At 46.6% G+C, this 27125-nt stretch overlaps 3 protein-coding genes across 5 annotated transcripts in view; 1 reads left to right on the forward strand and 2 right to left on the reverse strand.

Annotated features, from left to right (window-relative positions):
- Positions 1 to 621: 621 nt before the first annotated feature.
- Positions 622 to 16139, forward strand: EXOSC9 (exosome component 9). Of its 2 annotated transcripts, XM_081091912.1 has the most exons (13): positions 659 to 799; positions 1084 to 1122; positions 1209 to 1303; positions 2559 to 2678; positions 2792 to 2894; positions 4077 to 4214; positions 7476 to 7558; positions 8846 to 8978; positions 9971 to 10059; positions 10704 to 10850; positions 11373 to 11557; positions 15632 to 15710; positions 15997 to 16139. In XM_081091912.1, the coding sequence occupies exons 4-13, from the start codon at positions 2650 to 2652 to the stop codon at positions 16079 to 16081; spliced, it is 1071 nt and encodes a 356-aa protein (XP_080948038.1). In that variant the 5' UTR covers positions 659 to 799; positions 1084 to 1122; positions 1209 to 1303; positions 2559 to 2649; the 3' UTR covers positions 16082 to 16139. The 2 variants fall into 2 exon arrangements, with proteins under 2 accessions (XP_080948037.1, XP_080948038.1); XM_081091911.1 differs by lacking the exon at positions 1084 to 1122 and having other exon boundaries at positions 622 to 799.
- Positions 16095 to 23729, reverse strand: CCNA2 (cyclin A2). Its single transcript, XM_081091913.1, has 8 exons — positions 23341 to 23729; positions 22226 to 22466; positions 20196 to 20308; positions 19778 to 20001; positions 18713 to 18920; positions 17974 to 18087; positions 17510 to 17643; positions 16095 to 16874 (listed from the first exon to the last, which is right to left on the reverse strand). The coding sequence occupies exons 1-8, from the start codon at positions 23539 to 23541 to the stop codon at positions 16826 to 16828; spliced, it is 1284 nt and encodes a 427-aa protein (XP_080948039.1). The 5' UTR covers positions 23542 to 23729; the 3' UTR covers positions 16095 to 16825.
- A 913-nt stretch (positions 23730 to 24642) lies between these two features.
- The window catches only part of BBS7 (Bardet-Biedl syndrome 7), a 42356-nt gene continuing 39873 nt past the window's right edge, over positions 24643 to 27125 (reverse strand). The window contains exons 19-20 of one of the 2 annotated variants that reach the window (XM_081091915.1): positions 26823 to 26963; positions 25765 to 26735 (exon numbers count right to left, since the gene is read on the reverse strand). In XM_081091915.1, coding sequence (XP_080948041.1) covers positions 26830 to 26963 — 134 coding nt within the window. In that variant the 3' untranslated portion in view covers positions 25765 to 26735; positions 26823 to 26829. Of the gene's footprint in view, positions 26964 to 27125 lie in introns of both variants that reach the window. The other variant, XM_081091914.1, reaches the window with a different exon arrangement.

Consider the following 27125-nt stretch of genomic DNA (forward strand, 5'->3'; position numbering starts at 1 on the left):
CCCCCAGCAGGGGGCGTGCAGGAGGCAGCCCATCCACGTCGATGTTCTCTCTCAAATCAACAAGAACATATTAAAAACAAACAAAAAAACAGGTAGCAATAACTATTATTAAAATAATAACTGGGGCGACCGGAAGACGTAACAGCCACGGGCAGTTCCGACACCACTGGTTGCGAAGCGGGGCGCTCTCAGTTCGCATCGCCCTCTCGGCCTCCGGGGTCCCACCCAGCGCCCCTCCTCCCCTCCCCACCCTCCGCCTCCGCCAGCTCCTGCGCCGCGTGGGCTGCGCGCTGGACCCCGCGCGCTCCGGCGGCCACCCCGCCTTCCCCGCCTGGGCGCAGGGACACCTGTCACCTGCCCCGCTAGAGCTGGGAAAGGGTGCGGGGCGAGAGCGCGGCCCTGACATTTGCTTCTACGACTGGAGCTTACTTTGGGGTCCCCCTGCCCCTACACTTTTTGAGAAAAGAAGAAGCTATTTCCACTCCGAGACGCGCAGCCCAGGCGGGTTCTCACAGTCGCTTCCGCCCTTGCAGTCGCCGCTCCGCGCATGCGCAGTGGCGCCCCTCCGCGCCGGCTGTCGCACGCCCCGCCGCCGAGCCTGATGACGCCAGCGCCGGCGCCGCTCTGATGACGTCAAATACCTGCGCCGCCAGCGAGCGGGACGCGCGTGCCCAGGCTTAGGTTCCCTTTTCCCCACGGCTTCCCGCGCCCGTGGGTCCCGCGCTCCGGCGGCATGAAGGAGACACCGCTTTCAAACTGCGAGCGCCGCTTCCTCCTCCGCGCCATCGAGGAGAGGAAGGTAGGCGGCCGGGAGCTGCGGGCCGCGCGTGGGACCCAGTCCCCGCAGGGCCCGGGACCCCTGGGGGATGTGCCCCGTCTCCCAGGTTTTGTCCGTCTCCAGTGGGTCCTTCTCAAGGCTCCGAACTAGGAAACGACCACTTCCCACGCGGGTGGTCAGACCCCTTTCCCTCCAGCGGTTCTCAACCTGTGGGTCGCGACCCCTCTGGCGGTGGAACGACCCTTTCCCAGGGGTCGCCTAAGACCATCCTGCATATCAGATATTTACATGACGACTCATCACAGTAGCAACATGACAGTGATGAAGCAGCAGCGAAAATAATTGTATGTTTGGGTCGCAACATGAGGAGCTGTATTTAAAGGGCCAGAAGGTTGAGAACCGCTGAAAACGATGCCTGTTGTGCTTTCAGCGGCTGGACGGCAGGCAGACCTACGATTACAGGAGCATCAGGATCTCGTTCGGGGCGGATTATGGCTGCTGTGTTGTGGAGCTCGGGAAGACCAGGTAGCAGCCTTCGCCTGAGAAGCTCGGTGGCGGGACGTTCAAAAGAACGTGACGGACGCAGTGGTTTCCGAGCAGCCGGAGAGTCCGGACCGCGCTCTGCTCAGCTGCCAGAAATCAATATAGTTCCTTCAGTGCGAGATCTGCTTTTTATTTATAGTCACACTTACAATTTTTAATCATAACTATGTTTTCTGTCGCATGGGTATCACATAGTTCTTTTTTTAAAAATATTTTTTTATTGATTTCAGAGAAGGGAGAGGGAGAGAGAGAGAGAGAGAGAGAGAAAGAAACATATCAGTGATGAGAGAGAATCAGGAATCGGCTGCCTCCTGCGCATCCGACACAGGGAATGGAGGCCGCAACCCAGGCGGGTGCCCTGGACGGGAATCGAACCTGGGACCCTTCAGTCTGCAGGCCGATGCTCTATCCACTGAGCCACACGGGCCAGGTCTTGGGTCTCACATAGTTCTTGATAGCACCGAGTTTATTTCCTGCCCGTCGTGTCAGTAAGTACGGCCTACTTACCTGTTTTTCCTGAGTGATGTGAGCATTAGGTTTTTGGTTTTTTAATTTTTTTTTCTGGAGTGTTTTTAAAGGTGTGTATTGGTTTGCTAAGGCTGTCATAAAATGCCACTACCTGGGTGGCTTAAATGACAGAGATGTATTGTCCCACGTTGGGGAGGCAAAAGTTCAGGGTCCAGGTGACAGCAGGGCTGGTTTCTCCTGAGCCCTTTCTTCTTGGCTGCAAATACATGCACCCTCCCGGTGTCTTCGTCCCGTCTCTCCTCCGCGAGCCTCCATGGCCCTGGTGAGCCCGAGAGTTCGGTTTTTAATATTCGTCTGGAAGTTGTGAGGACCTCGGTCAGATAATGTTGGTGAACCGGTGCCATAGGAAAATTCTTTCTTACGAAATCTCAAGTTTTCATGGTATCTTGTATCAATAGATACTTATTTTAGAAAAGAGAAGGTAAGGTCACTGATTTTTTTTTTTTTTTTTTTTAAGGATCTGTGGAATAATCAGCTTTGTAAATAAGATGTTTTTTTCTTGTATCTCTTTGGGTACACCAATATGTACTTTTTTCCTGTCTGTATTCTACTACTATACTTTATATGTAATATAAAGCCTCTAATGATATGTCTGCTGAGTGTCTTACTACTCAGAGTAAGAGTGATACTTAATTAGTATTTGTTTTAGATTTTGTTTAATTGGGAAGGAAATGTATTTCTCCAACAGATCTGTACTTTGTCTTTGCAGAGTTCTTGGACAGGTTTCCTGTGAACTTGTGTCTCCAAAACTCAATAGGGCAACAGAAGGTATACTCTTTTTTAACCTTGAGCTCTCTCAGATGGCTGCCCCGGCCTTTGAACCTGGCAGGTATTTAAATCTCCTCCTTAAGCTGCTTTCACCAGAGACGAGCGGGGCGGCCGGGTATTGTTCTGGTGCCCTGTGTCATATGTCATGACATCAGCCCGTTCCTGTCCTCATAGGCAGTCAGACCTCTTGGTGAAGTTGAATCGTCTCTTGGAAAGATGTCTAAGAAATTCGAAGTGCATAGACACTGAATCTCTCTGTGTTGTTGCTGGTGAAAAGGTGGGGAGTATGCCCAAAACTCTTGATTAGGATGAATATTGTTGATTCATGGATCCCTGTATCTCTACATTAATTCTCAGAGTTTCAGTTAACTTATTTTTATACTGGTTCCCTTTAGTTCAAATGTTCCTGGGTGCCACCTCTAGAACTTTGTGTCATCTCTTTCTGAAGGGACAAAAAACATTGTGAAACTAGCATCTTGAATTTGTGTAAAAATGTCTTATTAATAAATGTAGGTCCACATGTATCTGCCAAACCTGAGGTATCTCTTGGGAACTTCAGTTGCTGTCTGTGCGCACCCGGCCAAAGAACTGGTTTTTCATATATTTTTATTTCCTTACGTTATTTAAGTCATTGATGGAAGCAGGTGATGTTTTCCTTTTTGGATGAAGAACTGAAGAACAGATTCAGTCCTTCCTCTGGAAAGGCCGCACAGTGAGTCAGTGGCAGGCTGGCATTGGAAATCTTATGTGGTGCCTGATGGTATTAGAGCTTTAATCTTGATTAGGGTTTTTGACCATCTTTTTTTTAAAATATATTTTTTATTGATTTTAAAGAGGAAGGGAGAGGGAAAGAGGGCGAACACCCATGATGAGAGAGAATCGTTGATCGGCTGCCTCCTGCATGTCCTTTACTGGGGACCAAGCTGGCAACCTGGGCATGTGCCCTTGACTGGCATCGTACCCGGGACCCTTCAGTCCTCAGGCCGATGCTGTACCCACTGAGCCAAACCAGCTAGGGGTTTTGACCATCATTTTTACTTCAGAAAAGTCCCTTAGCCTTTCCACATTCCAAGCTTGAATGCGACACTTACTACTTGCATTACTTGCAGTGTTATCATAAATATTATCAAGTAATACCTAAGAGGGTGAGGTTTTTGAGTTAGGAGACACAATAAAGATATAATTAGGCTTGTTAGGGAAATTTTAGTATTAAATGTAGAATGGTTTGTATATTTTGAGCATATATTTTACTGTTGTCAGATGACTCATAGAGGGTGAACTATTGGTATTTCAGATGTTGGTCTGACTTAAACATTTTTATAAATATAGTTTTATTGATAACAAGAGAAGAAGTAACCCTGTTTTAACAGCAAGAGAAAATTTGGCACATAGTGTTACTTTTAAATAGCCACTGGTTGTGATCAGTTAGGATTTATTTTTATTTTAAATCCACATTCAGGTTTGGCAGATACGTGTGGACCTACATTTATTAAATCATGATGGAAATATTATTGATGCCGCCAGCATTGCTGCCATCGTAGCCTTGTGTCACTTCCGAAGACCTGATGTGTCCGTCCAAGGAGATGAAGTGACACTGGTAAGCACCCACGGTGTGAACCATGCTCCCCTCAGTGAGTGGGGAACATCCTCGATGTGCAGGCAGCTTGTTGGTCAGGTCTTGCTGTGGATGGAAATTAGGTAGATTCTAAAATTTGTTTGCAAGGCAAAAACTACATATCGTCAAAATTGTCCTTGAAATCTCTTAAATATCCTCTATTAAAGTGTCTGTTAGTAAAAGCACACCGTAGCCTGGCTTTCTAGAACAGAACTAGATGACTTCTTTGCATTGAGCATAGGGGAAGTAGTTCTTTTTCGTTTAGGCCATATGTGTGAAAAATACACGCGTCTCAGCACAGTGAGATGCTTGTGTTTACTTTGTGGCAAAGTCCATCAGAAATACCTGTAAGGCTTGTTCTGACTACTGCTAGGCTCCACCCTCACAGGAGGATGCGGCCAAACCTAGGACAGTGCACTGCCATCGGCTCCCAGGTGATACTGATGCTGCTGGTGCAAGGACCACATTTTGAAAACCACTGTTGAGTATGTCCATTTTAATTTATGTAAATTACATGCTAGAGTAGTGAAAGTGCATGTGGTGGTGATTTGAGTCCTGGAGTTATAAAAGGAAGCATCAGAGGCCCAGATTCTCTAAGCAGTTATTCATGATGCCGCTCTTAGGCATTGGAGGGGAGCAGACTCATTAGAGGCTTAGAGGTAGGGACAGTGGAGATGTGGTCTTTTAGAGGAGGGAGATGGTATAAAGAAGTAAAAACAAGAGCAATTAGTAGAAAAAAAAGGTATCAATTAAAAATACTGTAGAGGGGGATTAAAAATGGCGGCAAGTGGATGCTGCACAGACATGCTCCCAGGACCAAACTGGAATTACAACTAAAATACAGTGGAAGACTTGCAGGAGAGAACCCTAATACCTGAGGACCAAAGGTGAAGACCGCATAGAGCAGTGGTTCTCAACCTTCCTAATGCCGCGACCCTTTAATACAGTTCCTTACGTTGTGGTGACCCCCAATCATAAAATTATTTTTTGTTGCTACTTCATAACTAATTTTGCTACTGTTATGAATCGTAATGTAAATTTCTGATATGCAGGATGTATTTAGGTGACCCCTGTGAAAGGGTCGTTCGACCCCCAGGTTGAGAACCACTGGCATAGAGACTGACATAGGAGGGGCAGAGGCGCAAAAGGGCTGGCTGGGCACCCACAGACAGCAACTGAGATTCCTGAGAGCTACCTCAGCTGTGGGGGGTTGCCACTGAGAACTCTGGGATCTAATCCCCAAGTTGGACCCCCCTGCAGAGAGCCACAACTGAGAAGGTAACCACATAACATCTGGCTGTAAAAAGCAGTGGGGTGCTGTCTGCCAGGGAGTGACGGCTGAAAATTCAGGCACCCTCTTAAAGGGCCAATGCACAAAATTCCCTGTGGAGCCACCCACCTTGTGCTCCGGCAGAGGGAGGGCAGAGTGGACTGGAGCAGTATGAGCAGAAGCCAGGACTGGGGACTCCAGGGTTAGAGCTCAGAAGGCAGACACCCCCAGTTTCCTGGGCTGGGTCATTCCCTCACACAGCAGAGGACATCTTTCCCACACAGACATCTGCCTTGCTGGGGGGAAAACAGTTGACCCACCCTATTGGAAAACACCTTGCCCTGAGGCCACTTAAGAGATTAAAAGTAACAGTTAGCCTCCAGGCGGAAGCAACTGCCCCACCCTGTTGGAAACTCTCACCTGAGGACGATTGCCTGGGGGTAATTCAAGTTGGAATCCTATCAGTCTGTAGGTAGAGGTGATCTCTGGAGGCTTTGAGGCTTTGCCTGATCTAATTAGTCAGAATCAGTGTTTGACACTGTCCTGCACTAGAGATTGAGAGGCGTAGAAGATCTACTTAATACATACGTAGTCACAAACCCAAACAAACAGCCAAAAGGAGACAAAGAAACAACCCAATGGAACAAGAGAATTTGTCAGGAGATCAATGAAGCAGAGAAAAGAAATTTATCTGAAACAGTTGAGGGTAATGATGGTAAAGATGGTCAACAGCATGAAAAAAGATATAGTAACTATGAAAAAGGAACAGTTGGAAATAAAGAATGACATAACACAAATAACACAATGGAAGGAATACACAGCAAATTAGGGGAAGCTAAGGATCGAATCAGTGAATTAGAAACAAGGTTGAAAAAATCAATCACAACCAAAAAGAATAAAACAATTAAAAAACAGGAGGACAGCTTAAGGGAGCTGTGGGATAAAGTGAAACATAACAATATTAGAATAGCAGGTGTGCCAGAAGAGGCAGAAAGGGATAGAGAACGTGTTTGAAGAAATAATGGCAGAAAACTTCCCTAACCTGGTAAAGGAAAAAGCCACACAAGTGCAGGAGGCACAGAGAACCCCAGCAAGAGGAACCCAAACAGATTCATGCCCAGACACATAATTAAAATGCCAAAAATAAAAGACAGAGAATCTTAAATGCAGCAAGAGAAAAACAAACTGGAGAGTTATTGCTGGTGGTAATATAAATGGTACAGCCATGATGGAAAAGGTTGGCTGTTTCTTAAAAAGTGAAGTGTAAACGTATAGAGCCCAGAAATTCCATGCCTAGAAATCTACTCGAAGGAAAGGAAAGTGTACATTCACTCAAAGACTTTTATGTGAATGTTCATAGCATATTTGTAATAGCCCAAAACTGGTAACCAAATGCTTACCACTGGAGAACGGAGAAACAGAATGTGGTCTGTCCGTACCATGGACTACAATTCAGCAGTAGAGAGCACCAAGCTGCTGATGGTACATACCACAGGGTGGGTGAAACATGCTAAGCTGAAAGGAGGCGGATGCGAAACTAAAACTTGTTTGATTCCACTTATAGGGAATGCCCAGAAAAGGCGGATTTATAGAGACAGAAAGTAGAGTGATGGTTGCGTGGGGCTGGGAGTGAGAATTGACTGCGAACAAGCTCAAGGAAGGTTGCGGGGGGAAGGTGGTCATGGAAATGTTAACTGGATTGTGGTGATGGTTGCATAAATGTAAATGCATTAAAAATGTACTAAAGCGTGAATCCTATCCTTCCGATGAGTGTACTTATGGTATGTAAAGTATACCTCAATACAGCTTTTTGACAAATGCATAAAGTTTGAAGGAACATGAGCAACAAAGGCAGATAGGTAATTGTAAAAGGTTATTTAAGTGCTCATTGAGGATTGAGGGAAGTTCATTTTTTATTTGACTGTTTGATGCACCGGATGATTTTTGTATGTTCATGACTTATTTTCGAACAGTACACTCCGGAAGAGCGGGACCCCGTCCCGCTGAGCATCCACCACATGCCCATCTGCGTCAGCTTTGCCTTCTTCCAGCAGGGGTGAGTCTCCTTGCGTGGGCCGAAGTGAGCAGCGCGGCTGGGGAGTGTGCTGTGGGCAAGTGAGCCAGCCCTCCTTCATGCTACAGCACCTCCCAGTCCAGGGAGAACTGTGCATTTCTCACTTTAGCCCTTCCTTATAAGAGCTGTAGTTGACAAAGAGCTTTCTCCATAGAAGAGACATTCTTCTTTTCATGGCGTATCATAGATTTATGAGTTTACTACCACGTGGTAAATGCTTCTGTTTCCTGGAGATGTGCAGGTGTTTAGAGAATTGTATGCTCAGCTCTGATTTGGGGGAGTGGGGGGAGAATCAGGATTAACGGAAGCAGGACTTTGGGACACGTTCAGTGGCGTCATTCTAGGAGCAGGCACGGGAAATGGTTCTCGCCTGGGAAAGCCGGCTCCTTCTGCTCCCAGTTTCCTCACAATCCCTGCTGGTTCCTCCCACGGCAGCAAACCTGGGGGCCTGGGGCCATGCCGGAGCCTTCATATGAAAGCCTGGGCCTTATATCTTTGAGAAACAAAGGGAGGTATACATATTTTAACAGTTTCATGAATGAGAACCAGAGGAAAGCTTTAAGCTTTCAGTCATTGTAGTGTAGAATTTCATTAGAGGGAAATGGACCGGCACCTTCAAGCAGAAATACGTGAGTCATGTATGCATTTTCCCAGACATTGAAAACGTAAAAGTAGGTAAATTTAATTTTTATATATTTAATTTTACTTAATATATCTAAGGTATTACCTTATTTTAATACGTAATCATTATCTTAAATTTGTTCATGAAATACATTTTATTTCTACTAAATCTTCGAACTCCAGTGTTGTGCACTTAGCTTGGACTCACCACATTTGAAGGGCTCAGCAAACAGGTGACTGAGGCGACCATCAGACATACAGAAATAGTGTCTAGGTGAGCCATTCCCAGAACCTGGAAGACATCCAGAGCACAGGCCATTAAGGAGACTCTAAGATTAACCAAATGTCAAGTTTTACTAATGAGGCACAAGTTACTTAATCCAAGTGATCACATTAGATTTTGATTGTATATTATTTAAATAAAAAACTATTATGAACTTGATTTTACTGGGATAGCTAGCAATATACACATAGCATTATTTTGGATTCATAAAAACAGACATGCTCTTGTATCTTTTCCCATTAAAGTGACTCAAATTCACAGGCGTAGGCCTTTACTGTGTTGACTTTATTAATGCCATCTTTAAAAAGTGTCCATTATCTTAACATCGACATGATTTGTTCAGGTCCATTTAACCTTCCTTTCAGAGCGTTTTTGTTGGTGGACCCCAGCGAGCGCGAGGAGCGTGTCATGGATGGCTTGCTGGTGATTGCCGTGAACAAGCACCGGGAGATTTGTACCATCCAGTCCAGCGGTGGGATAATGCTGCTGAACGAGCAAGTGAGTGCTGTGGTTAGCGTCCCCTCTGGAAGCTTGTTCTTATTTATTTTTTAACTAAAATCCAACAAGGGCATTTCCAGTGATTCCTCCTCAGGTGTGTTGGAATCGGTTTCAGTACTGTCATCACCTGATGAGACTAGTTACCGTCCCCCTTCCCTCTGCGCCCACGTATGGCCTCCAGAGTCTCACCCTCTAGGTACACCGTACTTTCCAGGAAGGAAAGAGGTTCATATTTCTATTTAAAAAAGTGTCACAAATGGGAATTGGGTTAAAAGTAAAGTACTTTTAGAATTTGGGTATAATAAGCAGTTCTCAAACCCAGCTCCCTCTCAGATTCCCACGGGCTTTTAGAAAAGAGATTGCCAGGTACCGTAGGTGCAGGTGCTGGAGCACCGTCTGCTTGGTGGGAGCTCCAGCTCTGCGTTAGCCTGGCCTTGGCGAATGATTTCCTGTCTTCATGCCTCCGCTTCTTCATCTGTAACATAGGGAGTAAGTTCCTAGTGACCCCTAAGGGTAGAAGAATATAAAGGTCAGTAGGTGTGTGGCACTGTAGCGTACGGTAAGTGTGCAGTGCATGTAAGTTTTCTCATCACTGCATTCCCGGCTCCCTATCTCCAGAGACACATCCATTGGGCCCCGACGCCCGAGAACCTTGCCTTCTGAAAGCTCCAGGCATGCTCTGCGGCCTGGTGCCGTGGCTCGCTCACAGGCAGTCCGTGCAGCGCGCACGTGTGCAGGCCGAATGGCCTCTCCGGGCTCTGTTAGTGCCGCGGAAATGTTTCTGGGTCTGTTTTCTTAATGTGAGAGTCCTTCAAATATTCTAAAACAACTCACAACTTGCTTTATTTTATGTCTACATTTCATTATTTTTATATTTGGAAACAAAGGCAGGCTTAGGTTGTAAAGTTAGAAAAACTAATCTCGTTCTTGGTTTTCTTAGAGAAAGCTATTTGGTTAGTTGTCTTTAAATAACAGCTCATTTTTATGAACAGGTTTTGAGATGCAGTAAAATAGCTGGTGTGAAAGTAGCGGAAATCACAGAGCTAATCCAGAAGGCTTTGGAGAATGACCAGAAAGTTCGGTAAGTTTAATTTTGTTAGGACCAAGTGGTCTTTTTATAGATTTTTCTGTTAAGGATCCTTCTTGCACAGGGGTAACCACACACTTTCCTTATCTGTTAATCTCAGTTGAATATACTCAACTGAGTATGTTTTTTGAAAGTTGATCGAACTGTTCGTTGTATTGTATTCCAGCTTAAACAATCTGTATTGAAAAGCCATGTAATATTTTTCTTCAAAAAAATTAACATGTTCTTAGGAAAAAGAATCTGGTAACGCAAATTAACTGAAAGGACACACACTGGGTTGGTTCCCATCTTCTCCCCATGTGACATTACACAGGACCTGTAGCCAGCATCGGGTCTTCTACAACACAGGAGGTTAATGCCGGCCTGTATGCTGGTTTGAGGATTAGAAAATAACTTACTTTAAGCCCTTGGCAAGTGCCCAGCACATGGTTTAATACATGGTAATTATAGGAACTTGTATTATGTCTCTTGATAGGCATAATAAATTGTGAGGTTAAGTTACTCAAATAACTCTTCCAATATTTCTCACCAAAGGGTAAAATAGTTAACTGTTTTCCTTTTTTGTCTTTTCATTTATCTACCATCCACCCCCACCTCTTTCCTCCCCGCCCCCCCCCCCCCCCCAATACCACACACAGGAAAGAAGGTGGAAAGTTTGGCTTTGCAGAGTCTATAGCAAAACAAAGGATAACAGCATTTAGAATGGAAAAGGCCCCTGTTGACACCTCTGACGTCGAGGAGAAAGCAGAAGAAGTCCTTACTGCAGCGGATCCTCCTCCAGACGTGTATCTTTCCTGGGTGCTGGGGTTTGCTTTTCCAGTAGCAACAAGATTCATTCCACTGCGGCCTTCTTAGGCTGTGGAAGGGGTACATACTGACATTTCTCTGAAACACTGTACTTTGTTAAAAAAAACATTTAAGATACCAGATAGTGAAGAGTCAGTAAGTTGATGGTCTAAGGTCCGCCTTCTCTTCAGCTATCCTACAAAATCCAGAAAATTCTCTAACGAACCAATTCATAGCATTTCATTTTCTTTTGAAAAATTAGTCTTTAATCTCAATGGCATGGTCAAGCACTCTACACATTGTTCTTGAATTTTTTCTACATTCACCAAATTTATTAGTGTACAACTAACATGTTCAGAGCCCGTCTCTTGATGTTCCTCACCATTATGTCCGTAACAATCTTGAGTTACGCTTTTTCTTCATTGTTCAGCCACCCATAGTATAGCTACTAGTAAATTTCTTCTCCTGAGACTTTGAGGCACACTTCTGTCTTAAGAAGAAAACTTTCTTTAACTGTTAAGTGTTTCTAAACCTGTGCTCTGGACTCCTGGTACTGCCCAGATTGGAGAAGGAGTGGAGAACTCCTGGGGTGACCTTGAAGACTCTGAGAAGGAAGATGAGGATGAAGGTGGCAGCGATGAAGCCATCATTCTCGATGGTGTGAGGACGGACGTGGGAATGGAAGTCTCCAATACTGGAAGCCAAGGTGGGTGTACTTTATGGTAGACTAGAGGCCCAATGCATGAAAATCCTGCAAGGGTAGGCCTGCCTTCCCCCGGCTGCTGGCACCGGCTTTGCTCCGGTTGCCAGCAGGCATCCAGGACCCAGGCTTCCCTCCAGGACCCAGGTGTCCCTATGACCCTGGCTTTGTCCAGAATGATGTCAGGGCTAATTAGCATATTACCCTTTTATTATAGATATTATGTAGACATGTAAATTATATATGTAGTCATATGTGAATAGAATCTGTCCCTATTTATAGATTAGTACCACTAAGATAGGGATTTATTTTTATACTAGGGGCCCGGTGCACGAAATTCGTGCACTGGGTGTGTGTGTGTGTGGGGGGGAGTGTCCCTCAGCCCAGCCTGCCCCCTCTCACATACTGGGAGCCCTCAGGCGTTGATCCCCATCACCCTCCAATCGCAGGATCGGCCCCTTGCCCAGGCCTGATGCCTCTGACAGAGGCTTCAGGCCCGGGCAGGGAACCCTCATTTCCCCCATCACTGGTTCTGCCCCCAGCCCAGGCCTGATGCCTCTGGCCCAGGCGTCAGGCCTGGGCAGGGGACCCCCAAACCCCTCCGATTGCTGGCTCTGCCCCTTTCCCAGGCCTGATGCCTTGGCCAGAGGCGTAGACCCCCATCACCCTCCGATCGCCTGATCAGCCCCTTGCCCAGGGTTGGCGGCGTGAGTGGGGCAGACACCGCAGCCGCTCCGCCGGCTCGCGTCCAGGTCTGCCGGCCTAATTGGGTCCGGGCAACCGCTGGCACTCACACCCCCAACCCGCTCTCGTGGGTTGGCGGCGTGAGTGGGGCGGACACCGCAGCCGCCCCGCCGGCCCGCGTCCGGGTCTGCCGGCCGGATCGGGTCCCGGGCGACCGCTGCAGCCACCCCGCAGGCCCGCGTGATTGGGTCCCGGGCGACCACCGGCACTCACGCCGCAGCCGCCCCTCTGGCTCGCGTCCGGGTTTGCCGGCCGGATCGGGTCCCGGGCGACCGCTGACACTCACGCCCCCTACCCGCTCTCTGCTGGCGCTGTACCATCCTGCCTGCAATATGCAAATTAGCCGCCATCTTTTTTGGCGGTTAACTGCCAATCTTAGTTGGCAGTTAATTTGCATATCTCACTGATTAGCCAATGAAAAAGGTATCGGTCGTACGCCAATTACCATTTTTCTCTTTTATTAGTATAGGATTAGCAGTTCCTGTTTTTAGAGGAACTGAATTTCAACTAAACTGTTGAAGCTAACTGCATTAACTCCAATTCTTTTCTAAAAGAATGTGCTTATGTTTGTGGAGTAGTGGTAGCTCTTTGGTATGTAAATGTAGTTGCATTTTTAATGTTTTGTTCTCTTTTATGTGTACCGATCTGGGCCACTTTTAAGGAGGTTTCTTAAAGATCTTATTCCTGCATGCTAATTTTTCTTTGTAGTTTTTAGAGTGAAACGTAAAGCCTGTAACGTAAGAGTGCATTCAGATAGAACTTTCTACAGGACCAGAATGTCCTACATCTACACCGTCTAATATAACAGGTCCACTAGCCACCCACACGCAGCTGTTGAGCACTGAAATGTTGGCTGTGTGACCGAGGAACTGAATTCTAAATTTCACTTATTTTTTTGTTAATCCTCACCTGAGGATATTTTTTCCATTGATTTTTAGAGTGGAAGGAAGGGAGGGAGAGAGAGACAGAGACGTAGATGTGAAAGAGACACATCGATTGGTTGCTTCCTGCACCAACTGGGGCTGAGGATCGAATTTGGAACCCAGGTACGTGCCTTTGACCTGGAACACTTAATCCTGGCTCCTACATTGGTACAAAATCCTAGGATTACCTGGAAAACGTGTAGTCCTAGGTGTTTCTTGCATTCTGAAATACGTAGAACTGGAGAAATTGTTTCTTCTTTCAAGAAAACCAACTTCAGCCCTAACCAGTTTGGCTCAGTGGATAGAGCGTCAGCCTGCGGACTCAAGGGTCCCAGGTTTGATTCTGGTTAAGGGCATGTACCTTGGTTGCGGGCACATCCCCAGTAGGGAGTGTGCAGGAGGCAGCTGATCGATGTTTCTCTCTCATGGATGTTTCTCTCTATCCCTCTCCCTTCCTCTCTGTAAAAAATCAATAAAATATATTTTTTAAAAAAGAAGAAAACCAACTTCATGCTTGGCCCGCACTAGAAAATAAACATGAGTTGTTGTTCATATAGTAAAAACAAATCATATGAGGAAGGATCTAGGTATTAGGTGGGCAGGGAACTAAAGGATGCACTTACGGCGTCTGTGATGCACAGGCCGGCCTGCCTTTCAGGAATTTAGTGCCTGTGAGCATGACTGAGCTTGCTGGGGTTTTGTAGAAAAACATTCCCATTGATGAGACCTTTATTCACTGTCCCACGGGTCACTGTTCGGCATCACTCTTCCAGAGCTTGGTCCAGATATTTACTACTAGAGGCCCGATGCACAAAATTCGTGCACTTGGGGAGGGTCCCTCAGTCTGGCCTGTGCCCTCTTGCAGTCCGGGAGCCCTCGGGGGATGTCCAGCTGATGGCTTAGGCCCACTCCCTAAGCCGGCAGTTGGACATCTTTAGTGCTGCTGCAGAGGCGGAAGAGGCTCCTGCCACCGCTGCTGCACTTGCCAGCCATGAGCCCGGCTTCTGGCTGGGCGGCACTCCTCGTGTGTTGAGCGTCTGCCCCCTGGTGGTTAGTGCGCATCATAGCAACCAGTTCTGCCATCTGGTCAATTTGCATATTAACCTTTTATTATATAGGATATAATTTCAGCATATAAGCTGCTTCCACAGTGAGACCATAAATGAAGCTTTAGACTCCATGTAATTACATATACATCAGCCAGTCTTTAATGCTGCATAGAATTCTATAATGTTGAATGTTACTAGTTGGTTTAGTTATTCCCTTATTGATATACTGTTTCAGTGCAACAGTGAGCATCCTTTCATATGTCCCTTTATATATTTGTGAACTGTTTTTCTAAGATTAATAAGACTAACTGCTAGAATATTCAATTGCTAGCTTCAAGAGTAATATTTTCAACTGAATGATAAAAGTGGACCTAAGACAGTTTGGAGGACAGAGCAGGTAAAGCCCTTTGAAAGCATATAAACAAAGTGAGAAACTAACTGAAAACTCAAAACATAAAGACCTGATAACCAACAACCAACTGGGAAAAGGGATAATTCACATTATATATCATTAATGAAGGCTCAGGAGAAACTACAAAGTAATTCTCACATATAAATGGCCAGTTACATATGCCAACCCTGGTAGTAATGAAGGAAATGAATTCAAAGCAAAAGGATGAGAGCATTTTTGGACTGCTGTATTGGGCAGTATTAAAAATACCAGCATTGGCAAGGTTGTATGGGAAAGTGGGTTCTTCATAGACTATGTCTTGGAATGTAAATTGGAACAATATTTATGGAGGGGTTTGGCAGTATTTTGGGGGATGTATAAATACCTTTTGACACAACTATGTTTCTAGGTATTTCCTTTACAGTGTTTATAATAGGGAGAAATGAAAAATTTAGATCTCTAAAATTAGCAAATTCTAAGATAAATTGTGGTACCTTACAGAGTGGCACGGGCACTTTGATGGCATCTTGTTTCTAAATTGGTTCTACAAGATGATACACACACACACACACCTAACTTTTCTATTATGAATGTACTGAATGGTGATGTACTTGAACACGTTTGGGGAATCAAGCACATACTGTTTCAAAGCTCCAAGAAGTTACCTAAGGGAAGGAAAGAACCAAGCAGGCCTGGCAGCCCGCACCCAGAGTAGCCCGGGCTCTAGTTGTATGGACGTTTCAGAATTGCTGCTGTGGAAGCCAATTTGGAAACTTTTAAAGAGATTACAGGCCCACTTCAGAGATACTGAGGGTTTGCTTCCAGACCTTCCCAATACAGTGAGTTACTAATTTTTTTGTTTCTCAGTAAATAAACAATGTACATACCTTAGTTTAAAAACAACGTATTGCTCAGAAGTGCTAACCATCGTCTGTGCCTGTGCTCACATTGCTTCCTGAACATTTTCTTAAAGAGGCCCCTATTGTGCTGTCAGACAGTGAAGAGGAAGAAACCGTCATTTTAGAACCAGACAAGAATCCGAAGAAAATAAGGTAACGGTTTCTGGCTTGTTTGTTTTTTTCTCTACTGTAAACAAAGAGATGTCTCTTTCTCATTAGAAATCTGGCTGTTCTTTGGTTTCTTAACCTGAAGTCTATAAACATTAGGACCTAATTCTGTAGAATTGTTTGGATGCCTTTCAGAGTCACTATTTTACTGTCATAGTCAGCAGGTGTTATATCCTGCCGGGAAAAGGCAGGCCTGTTTTTGTGCACAGTGGGGTGAAGCAACTTCTAGTACTAGTGCCGTTCGGAAACTCTTAATTGACTTTATTCACAGAACACAGACCATCAGTGCAAAACAAGAAAAAGCACCAAGTACAGCACCAGTGAAAAAGAGGAGAAAGAAGAGAACTGCAAATTAAAGCTCACGTGGTTGTATCTGTGTACAGAACTATTAAAAGGATATTTATTTAAGTGCTAGCAACCTGGAACGTTTTTTATTCACAAATCCATTATAAAATCTAGTCACTTCCTTCGTTTTTACATTATGCTCTTGACAAACCTTCTGGAAAACTTAGCAGGTTTTAAGTAACTGCCACTTCAGCTGTGTCCAGGTGAGCGAGGAGTGGAGGGCCTTCCCTGGCGTGCACCAAGGACCACGACTGGTCAGCAAGCAGATCCACTCCCGACACCTGGGTTATGCGAGCCAGCAACTGGTTGGATGCTCAGGAAAGTGAGTGTCAGAACTACTGTCTGTTTTCCCGAAACTATAAGGTAGTTGAAGTCTTTTAAATTTCAGGAGAACCCTTTCCAGTCCCCATCGGAGAAATTAACTTTTCGGTGAAACCCTGAAGTCAAATTTTCACCTCAAATTAAAATTGACTTACAAACTAAGTTTTCCAGATCAATTTATTAATTCTTATTCTTATTATCCTCACAGCTGGCATCATTAATACTTAAACAAAACCACTCATAATCAGCCACATATCTAAGATACGCTAGTACATGTACAAAAGATATACAAATTAAAACCATTAAAAAGGAATAGAGACCATAATTTGTACTTGACCATAACTTCTGTATTCAGAAATGATTGTAAAATTAAAACTTTAAAAACTGTACACATATACGTTGATTTAACTCTTAGAAAACAAAGTCTTTCACTGTTACACATGTAGTGTCTCTGGTGGGATGAGGAGAGAAACACCATGGTACCTGTAAGCAGGGAAAAATCCATTTTTAGTAAACGTTCACTGAGTGAAGGAATATACTAGGAACTAAAAAATGCTACTTCTACCTGAGTAAGCAAATGATTACAAAACACACACATGCCCCTTCCCTCTTCTCCCTCAAATACAGGACAGACACAGCCCCTAAGGAGGCTGTGCCCAATTTGAGGACCCTTTCATAAAGGTCAAACGTCATGGATCTCGGAACCATACGGCCCTGGGAAAGCCAGCTCCTTTAAGTCCTGTTGCCCTAGCCGGCTGCTCTGGATAGAGCGTTGGCTGCTCGGAAGGGTCACGGGTTCATTCCAGTTAAGTGCATGCGCCTCAGTAATAGGCTCAGTCCTGGCCCCTGGGGGAGGCAACCGGTCAATGTGTCTCACATCAATGTCTCTCCATCTCTCCCCTCCCTTGACTCTCTAAAAACCATGGAAAAAATATCCTCTGGTGAGGATTAACAACAAGGTTTGGCTCAGTGGATAGTGTTGGCCTATGGACTGAAGGGTCCTGGGCTCGATTCTGGTCAAGGGCACATGCCTGGATTGCAGGCTCAATCCCCAGTAGGGGGTGTGCTGGAGGCGGCTGATCAGTGATTCTCATCATTGATTGAATGTCACGTCTTACTTGGAGTGCTTGTACTTTTCCCTGACGGACTGCTGCGCGTGCTGCGGCGCTCTGAGGTAGGTCTGGTGCAGGTCCAGGAGGCAGGGCTTCAGACTCTCCAGGGTGTAGCCAGTCTTCTGTGCCAGAGACTCAGGCTGCAGAGGGAGCGGAACACCGCGGAGTTGATTTCAGGAGCAACACAAGTTAACAGCTGGCACTGAGCTGGAGTTCCGTTTCAGTACTAACGGCACCTGACAGGTCTACCAGTGTTCTAAGCCAGCACTGCAACACTTTTATGCTGACTTGGGTCAAGTTCGACTACTTTCCCTGCAGCAGGTTGGGGGCAATGCTTTCAGCACACCTTTGAAATCCAAGCAACAACACAGCTTTCTACCTAACAAACACGCCTAAACTTCAACAGTTTCCCAGGTCAGTCAGTTAATGGCAAAAGCGGTTAAGACCCAAGGTAGGTGTGTGATACATACCCAGCTTTGTCCTGTGACTGTGTAGAGTGCTAGATGAAAGGCCGCTCCGGCAATAACTGATGGCAAGTACTTAAGGTAGGGGTCAGCATCTATCAAACTTAACTCTCCCAGAAACTGGAATGAAAAGTAATACGCTTTATAGTCAGAAGAGCTCTAGAATTCAAACCTCACATCTCTGCCTTCTGACCTATTTTCCCCTCAAGACTGGTTGTAGAGCAACCACAGGGAAAAAAATTCCCATCGCCTCGTCTTTTAGATACATTCACTATCTTAGTGTTTTCCATTCTCTTCCTCTTTCCTCTTAATAACTTTTTATAATCCCCACCCAAATAAAATATACTATATATTTTAGAGAGGAAGGGAGAGAGATAAACATCTATGTGAGAGAAACATCAATCGGTTGTATTCCATATGTGCCCCGACGGGATCAAACTCAAAACAAGTGTGTGCCCTGGCTGGGAATTGAACCCCCAACCTTTTGGTGTTTTGGTGTTCGGGACGAGATCCAAGCCCCTGAGACACCCAGCCAGAGCACTTTTAATAACTTTAAAAATAATCTTCTGGCTACCATTTCCCAAGACTTTATTTCTATTATCTTTTGCCAATGGTAGTCTTTCTTCCATACTCCAGCATGAATCTGTCCCTGGAATATTAAATCCCTTGACCAGAGCTGCATAATAAAACCAGGGCTTGTCCCTAATTGTGACCTAACAATCTTGCATCAACAAAATGAACTTACCATCGCTAAGCTTTCAACCTTGCAGTTGGAAGGCTGCTGGTGCAGGAAGTACTGGGTGAGGAACTGATTGACAGTTGGTGCCGCTAAGTCAAAAGAAAGGACTTTCAGAACGAGGTGCTCCATTCGCAGAACCTGCTTCTTGGTGTAGGTGTCATCTGTAATGTACACAAACTCTGCTACCTCTGGGGGGTATATTTCTTCAAACTTTCTACAAGGAAAAAAGTTTTAAGTAAATCAGTCCTAAAAGAGAAGCAAGCGTGAATATCCCAATTCTGAAATTCCCTCTAGCACAGCGGTTCTCAACCTTCCTAATGCCGCCACCCTTTAATACAGTTAGTTCCTCATGTTGCAGTGTCCCCCAATTTCATTGTTACAAATTGAACATAATTAAAGCAGTGATTAACCACAAAAGCAATATGTAATTATCTGTGTGTTTTCCGATGGTCTTAGGCGACCCCTGTGAAAGGGTCGTTCGACCCCCAAAGGGGTCACGACCCACACGTTGAGAACCGCTGCTATAGCAGATCACACAGAACGAATCCAATTGCCTGTTTTTGTGGAGACTGGGTAAATGCTAATTAGAAGACCCAGATCAATGAAGGACTTTTAAGATCTTTCTCCCAGTGCAGTCAAAAGAAATAAATGAGAAGCATGAGACTTCCCAAGACAGGAGCAATGCTCAAGGACACCAGGTAACTGAAAATTTAGGAAACTTCCTTAGAAAAATAAACATTTTATCTTTTAGCTTTAAAATTTAGTTTTCATGTCTTAATGAGAGTTTGCTCATATGCTGGAAAGCACTTTTGAAGGGAAGGGACCACACTTTAAAACTTTGTAATCTGGTATTCAAATGTAGCCAGTCCACAAGTTCATTCAACAAGGGACCCTGGGGCCCAGATCCGGAAAAGTAATGTCCTAAATGAGGCAAGTCTCACCCACACCTGTCACCACGGAAGTAGTCACCGACTCTGCCTTGTGTAACGTTGTCACACTGTTAAAATCGGGTTAGTTCCCTACGCAGAAAGGTACCGATCCCTGTGAGCCGAACGAACCAGGCTGACTTACGAGGCTAGCAGCATGGCAGCAGTGCCCACCAGCTGAAGTTTCCCTCTCAGCACAGACATGGAGGAAAGGAACCTGTCGATGTAGTTCACAGCCAAGTGCAGGGTCTCATTCTGTAGCTTGTACTCTTCTCCGACTTCCACTAACCAGTCCACGAGGATGGCCCTCATGCTGTTGTTGATGTCCGGCTGCTTCTTCATGTAGCCCGCTTTAGGCTTACATTTAATCTGTGGAGAGAGTCACTTAGCATAGTGGTAATGCAGTTGGATTACTCTACGTTAGCAAAGCAGCTAGAAAATGCTAGAAGCCCAAGTACAGCATTGGGGTACAGCACGGGCAGTTAACAACGCTCACAAACGCCCTCAACGCCATCTCACCCACTGAGTAAACAACAGGATGGAAGTGGGTCCTGCGGCCTTACCTCCATCTCCCTGAGGTACGTGTGAATGTCCTCGTGGTAGTCTGGGACTTCAGTAACACTCACTGGCCTCTCCTCTTCCAACACAATGGACACGTCCATAGCGTGTGGCGACTCTGGGAGAATTCAAAAGTACGATTAAGTTCCTCGTTCAATTTTCTTTGGTTACATTTTCATTTATTTCAGAGAGGAAGGGAGAGGGAGAGAGAGATTGAAACATCAATGATGAGAGAGAATAATTGATTGGCTGCCTCCTGCACGCCCCCTACTGGAGATTGCGCCTACAAATGGAGCATGTGTCTTTGACCGGAATCAAACCTGAACCCTTTAGTCTGCAGGCTGATGTTCTATCCACTGAACCAAACTGGCTAGGGCCCTCGTTTAATTTTCTATTTAATTGCCAAAAGTGATTGCCTTTATAGGAGTCCACACTACCAAAGCAATTATTTCACCGAGGACAAAGTATACAGCCTACTTCACTCTGGTTTTAGTACCTGTCCACTTAGCTTTAGAATGAATTTACTTAACAAGAAAAAATACTGATAGGCCAATCACAGGAGCATAAGTATGAGGATCAGGTATTATGTTAGAGTATCACTCATCTTCGAGACAGTGGCACGGTGGTTCCATTAGGACAGGATTAAAACCCAAGTTCTAAGATAACACACAGGATTTGCTCTAAGAATTTGCAGACCCCCCAAGTCTGATGTATTTGAAGAAGAATCTAGGCAATTGCCAGAAGCAGGGCCAACACTACGTTCAACAAGTGATTCATCTTTTGCAATTTTAAATTATCTTTTGAAGCAAAGAATATCATCTATTATTGTTTTCACTTCAAGGTTCACTGTGAGGTTAAAATTTATTGCAAATTTTAGATAAAAACATATAATTTTTTTTCTTAAAATTCTTTTTATTGATTTCAGAGAGGAAGGGAGAGGGAGAGAGAGAGAGAGAGAGAAACATCAATGATGAGAGAGAATCGTTGATCGGCTGCTTCCTGCATGCCCCCCACTGGGGATCGAGCCTGCAACCCTGGCATGTGTTCTGACCAGGAATTGAACCTGGGACCCTTCAATCTGGAGATCGACGCTCTATTCATTGAGCCAAACCGGCTAGGGCCACATAAATTATTTTAATCCCAAAGGACTTTCCTGACCATCTCTCACCAGCAGAACTAAAAGTGAAACGAGTTTGCCCTAACAGGTTTGGCTCAGTGGATAGAGCGTTGGCCTGAAGGGTCCCAGGTTCAATTTCGGTCAAGGGCATGTACCTTGGTTGCGGGCATATCCCCAGTGGGGGGTGTGCAGGAGGCAGCTGGGCGATGTTTCTCTCTCATCGATGTTTCTGACTCTCTATCCCTCTCCCTTCCTCTCTGTAAAAAATCAATAAAATATATTTAAAAAAAAGTGAAACGAGTTTGGATTTAGTGAGCTGTCCAGTGACTCAACAGCCCCACGGTACAGAAGCAGTCCACTGTGGGCACAGCTGCCTAGATCTGCTCCTCTCCTTACAGGGGTTACGGACAAATACCTGTGCCTCGACCGACTCACAGGACAGCGTTCCTCTCTGGTGCCAGAGGATGGCTCAGACTGGTCTCACAGAAACAACATTTTAAAGCCGGCAGAGCTGTTAGGTGTCAGGGCAGGTCAAGCTGCACGCTCACACAGCCCTCTCTGGAGTGGAAGGCACCGCGGGAGTCTTTGGAACGAACAGAGCTGAAATCTATTCTCCCCACCCCGGGAGCATCTCCAGGGTCCGATGAAAACCAGGGGTGGAGATCCAGTCAAACTGCCGAGGCTGGCAGTGTGCTGGAAGGAGCACCCAATCTGGATCCGGGTCTCTGGGCCACTGGGTCACGTATGAGCTGTGAGGTCTGCGATAAGTCACGCCCTTTCTAAACCGTGACATTAAACCTAACTCACTGTGTAGTCAGGATGAGATGAGATAATGCCTTACCATGCAAATGTCACTGACCCGACCTACTTAGCAGTTAGGATGACACCGATTTGACCCGGAGGTTCGCTAAAACTTACCCAAACTGTCATCCATTGGATAATCAAGAGGGACCAGCGGTTTTCTGGGTTCAGGTAAAGCCATAGCGGAATTCAAGGCCAGCACATCTTCGCACTCTGTTTCTTGAGGTTCGCCTGGGCTCTTCTGGGTCTCTTCCGGCTCATCCACATGGATGGTGAAGGCGGGCTGCTTGCTGTGTGCCTTCCAGGGAGGCACAATGCCGCGCTCATCGTTGACAGGAAGGTCCTTCAGAGGTGCAGCCTAAAGAGAAGCCAGTGAGGGCTTCGGGCTTATGGAAGGGAGGCTGGCCTTCTTCCCCTGTGGGGGCCCCGGCTTGTATCCCCAGCTACTCCATCAGGAAAAGACACTTCTGGGGCCAAAATCCAGGCGGGGAGGTGGGGGTAGTCGAGGAAAAGAAGGGGTGGTTCAGTGGGCCACAGGCACGGCTACAAAGGTGAGAGCGAGTCTTACTGAGCGGAAATATGAAAAACCAGTCAAGGCCACAAGAGGGGCGGAGGGCCCAAAAGATGACAAGCTTAGGAAAGAGACGGCAAAAACATGGTGCACCACGTTCACCCCGGGGTGGAGCAACAGCGCAAATCCGGGAAAATGGCGGCATTTACCAAAAACAAAGTCTTTTTATATCCTTTCCTGAAGTAGAGGTGACCTCCTGACTTCCCTCTATTGGCGGGAGGGGGAGGGGGAGGGGGCAGGAGGTCCTAGGGTTTAAAAGCTAAGAGCGAGGCGTGGTGGCGGGCGAAGCCCACGCATGCGGCAGGGCTTGGTTTGACCCCATTATCTGCAGAGAAACAGCCCGACAGAGAGCAGAGCAGACGGGCGGCACATGCAGTGCGGCCGGAGGGCAATGGAGAACCTCCCGGTGGCATCCCAACGCGCCAGAAACCAGGGATCGGGGCCGCCGACCAGACCTCCCCCAAGCCCAGCGTGTTCCCCCAATCCCAGCGAGCTCCCCCCAAGCCCAGCGCGCTCCCCCAAACCCAGCGAGCCCCCCAAGCCCAGCGAGCTCCCTCCAAGCCCAGCGCGTCCCCCCAAGCCCAGCGCGTCCCCCCAAGCCCAGCGCGCCCTCTCGCCCCTCTCCCCGCCCAGCCCCGAGCAGAACCACGCTCGTCTTTACCCGCCGCGTCTTGGGCCTCTGCGGCGGCGCCGGGGCCCGCTGGTTCCCGGCCTTGAGGACCGCCAGCCGGGCCCGGGTGCGGGGCTGCTGGGCGGGAGACGCCTTCTCGGGGTTGATGTTCTCCTGGTCCTCGTGGGGCGCCGTCTGCTGCAAGGTGAGCGGCGCCGAGCCCGCCTCGCGGGCCGCAGAGGAGCCCAACATCCCTGCTCCGAGGCCGCGGCGGGGTCCGCCGGCGGCGCCAAGCAGCGTGCACTCGCTCCCGCCGACCGGCCGCGCTGAGGACGCTCCCGCCGTGGGCGCCCGCCGCAGCCCGGCCCGCTCGCCCGCCGCCCGCCGGGATCGCCCAGAGCCGAGAGCTGCGAAAGCGCAGGCACGGCCGGGGTGCAGGGCCAGCGACCCCCTGAGACCAAGCGAGCTGCCCGCGGAGCGGCGGCTGTTCGAGCAGTTCAAGTAGCCCGCGACTATTGAAATGGGCCAATGGCAACGCCCGCAGCCCGTGACGTCATCCGGGCGACCCGGCGCCGCAGTGAAGGCGGCAGCGCCCGCAGAGCAGCAGGGGCGTGGCAGGGCGTGGCGGGAGGGCAGCGCCTGCGCGGGGGGCGGTCCTGCGCGGGCGGGGCGGGGCCTGCCTTAGGCGGGAGGCGGAGCCTGGTTTAGGCGGGTCCTGCTTTCGGCGGGAGGCGGGTCCAGCTTTAGGCGGGAGGCGGGGCCTGCGCAGGCGGGGCGGGGCCTGCTTTAGGCGGGAGGCGGGGCCTGCGCGGGCGGGGCGGGGCCTGCTTTAGGCGGACTTTAACGGAGCCCGCCGGGCCGGCTCCGCGCTGCGGGCCAGTTAGACGCCAGCGATGAGCGAAGGCCAGGACGTGCTTCCCCAGCTCTGACTGGCCGGGCCCTCACTGGCCGCTGGACTCAGTCACGTCAGTCCCAGTTTCCCTGACCTGTTCCTTGTTAGCATCTGCATGTCATGCACTGTCAGGGTTAGATGATGTTTACACGCTCCCGCTGCGGTGGCAGACTGTCATCTACCCTTTAGGTGTTTCTTCAGCCTCAGCTTTTTCATTTTCCCAGTGAAGAGGCAATGAATAGGCGGTGCCACCTTGAACTACTGTCGATCTGTGTAACAGACAGGAATGTTCTGCGCGAAATTCCACTAGACGGCCATTCTCTCCCATTCCCCCCGCAGCTCCGACCGCCAGTACACAGCACCCAGGGACCTACATAGAACTGTGTTCCATTCAGAAATGAAGGTTGTTTGGATATAGTAAAATGTATGACCTTATTAAAATAAAACTCTTAGAGATAGGTGCCTTTAACGAATTTCCACATTTAATATACAATCAGGCTCACACATAACAGATATAATGGCATATAATTAAGAAGCATGATTGTTTTCTGACAAATTCATGGGTGTGCCCTTCTTAAAAACATAAATAGCTTATTTTCCATTATAATCTTTATGCCATCTTAAAGCAACCTTTAAATACAACATTCCCCTCGGATATGAATCAATCTCAATTAGGTTTAATAAACAAAATCCCCAGAGCCTTTAGTCTTATTCCCCTTCACACATGATATGAAGGAAATGGTGGATGCTCGTGCAGAAACGCTAGGAAGACACCCCTGTTCCTGACTAGTCACTCGGATGCTCGGTAACCACTGGTCACAGAGCGTCACCTTAAACCACCCCACCCCCCGTCTGTGCACACTGCGCATCTCTGTCCACACTGTATACCAAACTGAACCTGGTCACAATGCTCATTATCAAGCAAGAGTGAAATCAGGTGCAAAGCAATCTCAACTCCTAGAAAAAATAATTGGTAGGTTATATCCACTGGCTGGCGACCTACATAATTAACTAGGACACAAACCAGGCACCAAAATGCGGGTTCTAGTCCCCGATTTACAAAATAACAGCAAGCCCTCTTCATCACTTAACCTCCGTGAAAAGGAGCTTTCTTATATGATTTGAGAAAATAACATGTTGTGAAAGTCAAATGAGTTAACGAATATAAATACATTCTGAAAATGTAAAGCTGTTTATACATACACCGGGAGGAGCTTAAATATTTAAATACAGAGTGGGGCAAAAGTAGGCTTACAGTTGTGAGTATGCAAGTTTATTCTTGTGTTACATTTTTAATATATTTTTATTGATTTCAGAGATGAAGGGAGGAGAGATCGAAATATCAATGAGAGAACTGATTAGCTGCCTCCTGCACGCCCCCTACTGGGGACTGAGCCTGAAACCTGGGCATGTGCCCTGAGCCAGAATTAAACCATGACTTCCTGGTTCATAGGTTGACACTCAACCACTGAGCCACAGCGGCAGGGGTCTGTGTTGTTATTTATTATTACAATTTTCCATGCAAACTGTAAACCTACTTTAGTCCACACACTATATATTTTTATTTTTCAAATATTATTTTTCAGTATAAAATTTAAAACACCACTTGCAAAAGAATTCATTAAAATCCCTTATAATCATTCTACTTGTATTTTAACACCTTTCCCACCGCTCACGAGCTTTCTCGTGTTTCGCGCACCATCTGTTATGGACCTTAGATGTCAACACCCTGTCTTGTCCACATTGAATGAAGCAATCTCATTGGTGGAAACCGTGCAGGTCAATCTACGAAAAACTATATAATTGCACGAGCCCATAAAGCACTGCAGTTACATTGTATTTTGGTCATTCGAATAGTCTTCGTCTTCAAGTTCCTGGCGCTTTTAGAAAATGTTTTACGCAGTACCATACGTTATAAAAGTACTAGGAACTTTAATTGTTTGTTTAATTGTTTTTGTAAATAAAAATGTTATAATTATTGAAAAACAACACCTAAAGTGCATTATGATCTGTAGTTATGATGATTTAAATAACGTGCAATTTGCCCAAAAACGTGCGGTCCCTGGCGTATGTCTTAGAGATTTCTATGCGGTACGAAAGGTGTTAAGAATAAAAATGCTATTTATTTTTAAAAGGTTGCATTCATCAAAAGAAATGAAGCATTATTAAAAAAAATCATGTATCTCAAATATTTTTAGATAATATTTAAAAGTATCCTATATAATAAAAACCTAATATGCTTATTGTCTCTCCGGCAGTCAATGATCGGAAGTTCAACCGCTCGCTATGACGTACACTGACCACCAGGGAGCGGCGCGGTACATGGCGGCCATTGGTGACACGGTGCTGGCAGTGGGCGGCAGTGGAGGTGCTGCCGGCCCCTACGGCCCCGATGACAGCAGGAGTGCGGCGGGATGGTGGAGCAGGCGAGCGGGTGGCGCCAGGCCAAGGCGGGGTGCCAGATAGGGCTGCGGGGCTGGGGGTGCAAGCTAGGACCTAATCTCCGCAGGCCACCCCCAGGGTCCCCACCTATGCACAAATTTTGTGCACCGGCCTGTAGTTTGAAATAAAGTATGCACAGTTAGCTTGTAGTTCTGTTTTAACATTTTCATTTAAAGAGACAACTTCTCCAGAACTTTACCTCACTTTCATGCAGCATCGAAGAAAGCAATCAGTGTGTTTTGGTCATAACTGTCCAGAATCTCCAGTAAAAGAGGTACTTTGGTTTTTACATTGGTGCCTTTGAACTTGAACTTATCTATAAAAAGATCGGTGATCATCCCTATAAAGAAAATGTTAATTTCCTGTCATTGAGTAGTTCTAATTAATGACACAGTATTTAATGAAAGTAAATGATCGCTTGGTATCTATTCCTAATCACCTGTAATTCCATTATTTATAAACAAATCTAAAAGGGTTGGTGCTTTAAAAAATACTTATTTTG

Source organism: Myotis nattereri (genome assembly GCF_964212035.1).
Source record: "Myotis nattereri genome assembly, chromosome: 5".
Lineage (NCBI taxonomy): Eukaryota > Metazoa > Chordata > Mammalia > Chiroptera > Vespertilionidae > Myotis > Myotis nattereri.

What these genes read in the sequence shown, in the direction of transcription:
- EXOSC9 (XM_081091911.1), top strand. Translation starts at nt 734, where the DNA reads ATGAAGGAGACACCGCTTTCAAACTGCGAGCGCCGCTTCCTCCTCCGC. An exon ending in CCGGCCTTTGAACCTGGCAG is followed by an intron (nt 2,679 to 2,791) that starts GTATTTAAATCT and finishes CTGTCCTCATAG; the next exon opens with GCAGTCAGACCTCTTGGTGA. An exon ending in TTTGCCTTCTTCCAGCAGGG is followed by an intron (nt 7,559 to 8,845) that starts GTGAGTCTCCTT and finishes CCTTCCTTTCAG; the next exon opens with AGCGTTTTTGTTGGTGGACC.
- CCNA2 (XM_081091913.1), bottom strand. Translation starts at nt 23,541, where the DNA reads ATGTTGGGCTCCTCTGCGGCCCGCGAGGCGGGCTCGGCGCCGCTCACC. An exon ending in CAGTCACAGGACAAAGCTGG is followed by an intron (nt 17,644 to 17,973) that starts GTATGTATCACA and finishes CTCCCTCTGCAG; the next exon opens with CCTGAGTCTCTGGCACAGAA. An exon ending in GAAAAGTACAAGCACTCCAA is followed by an intron (nt 16,875 to 17,509) that starts GTAAGACGTGAC and finishes CCCTGCTTACAG; the next exon opens with GTACCATGGTGTTTCTCTCC.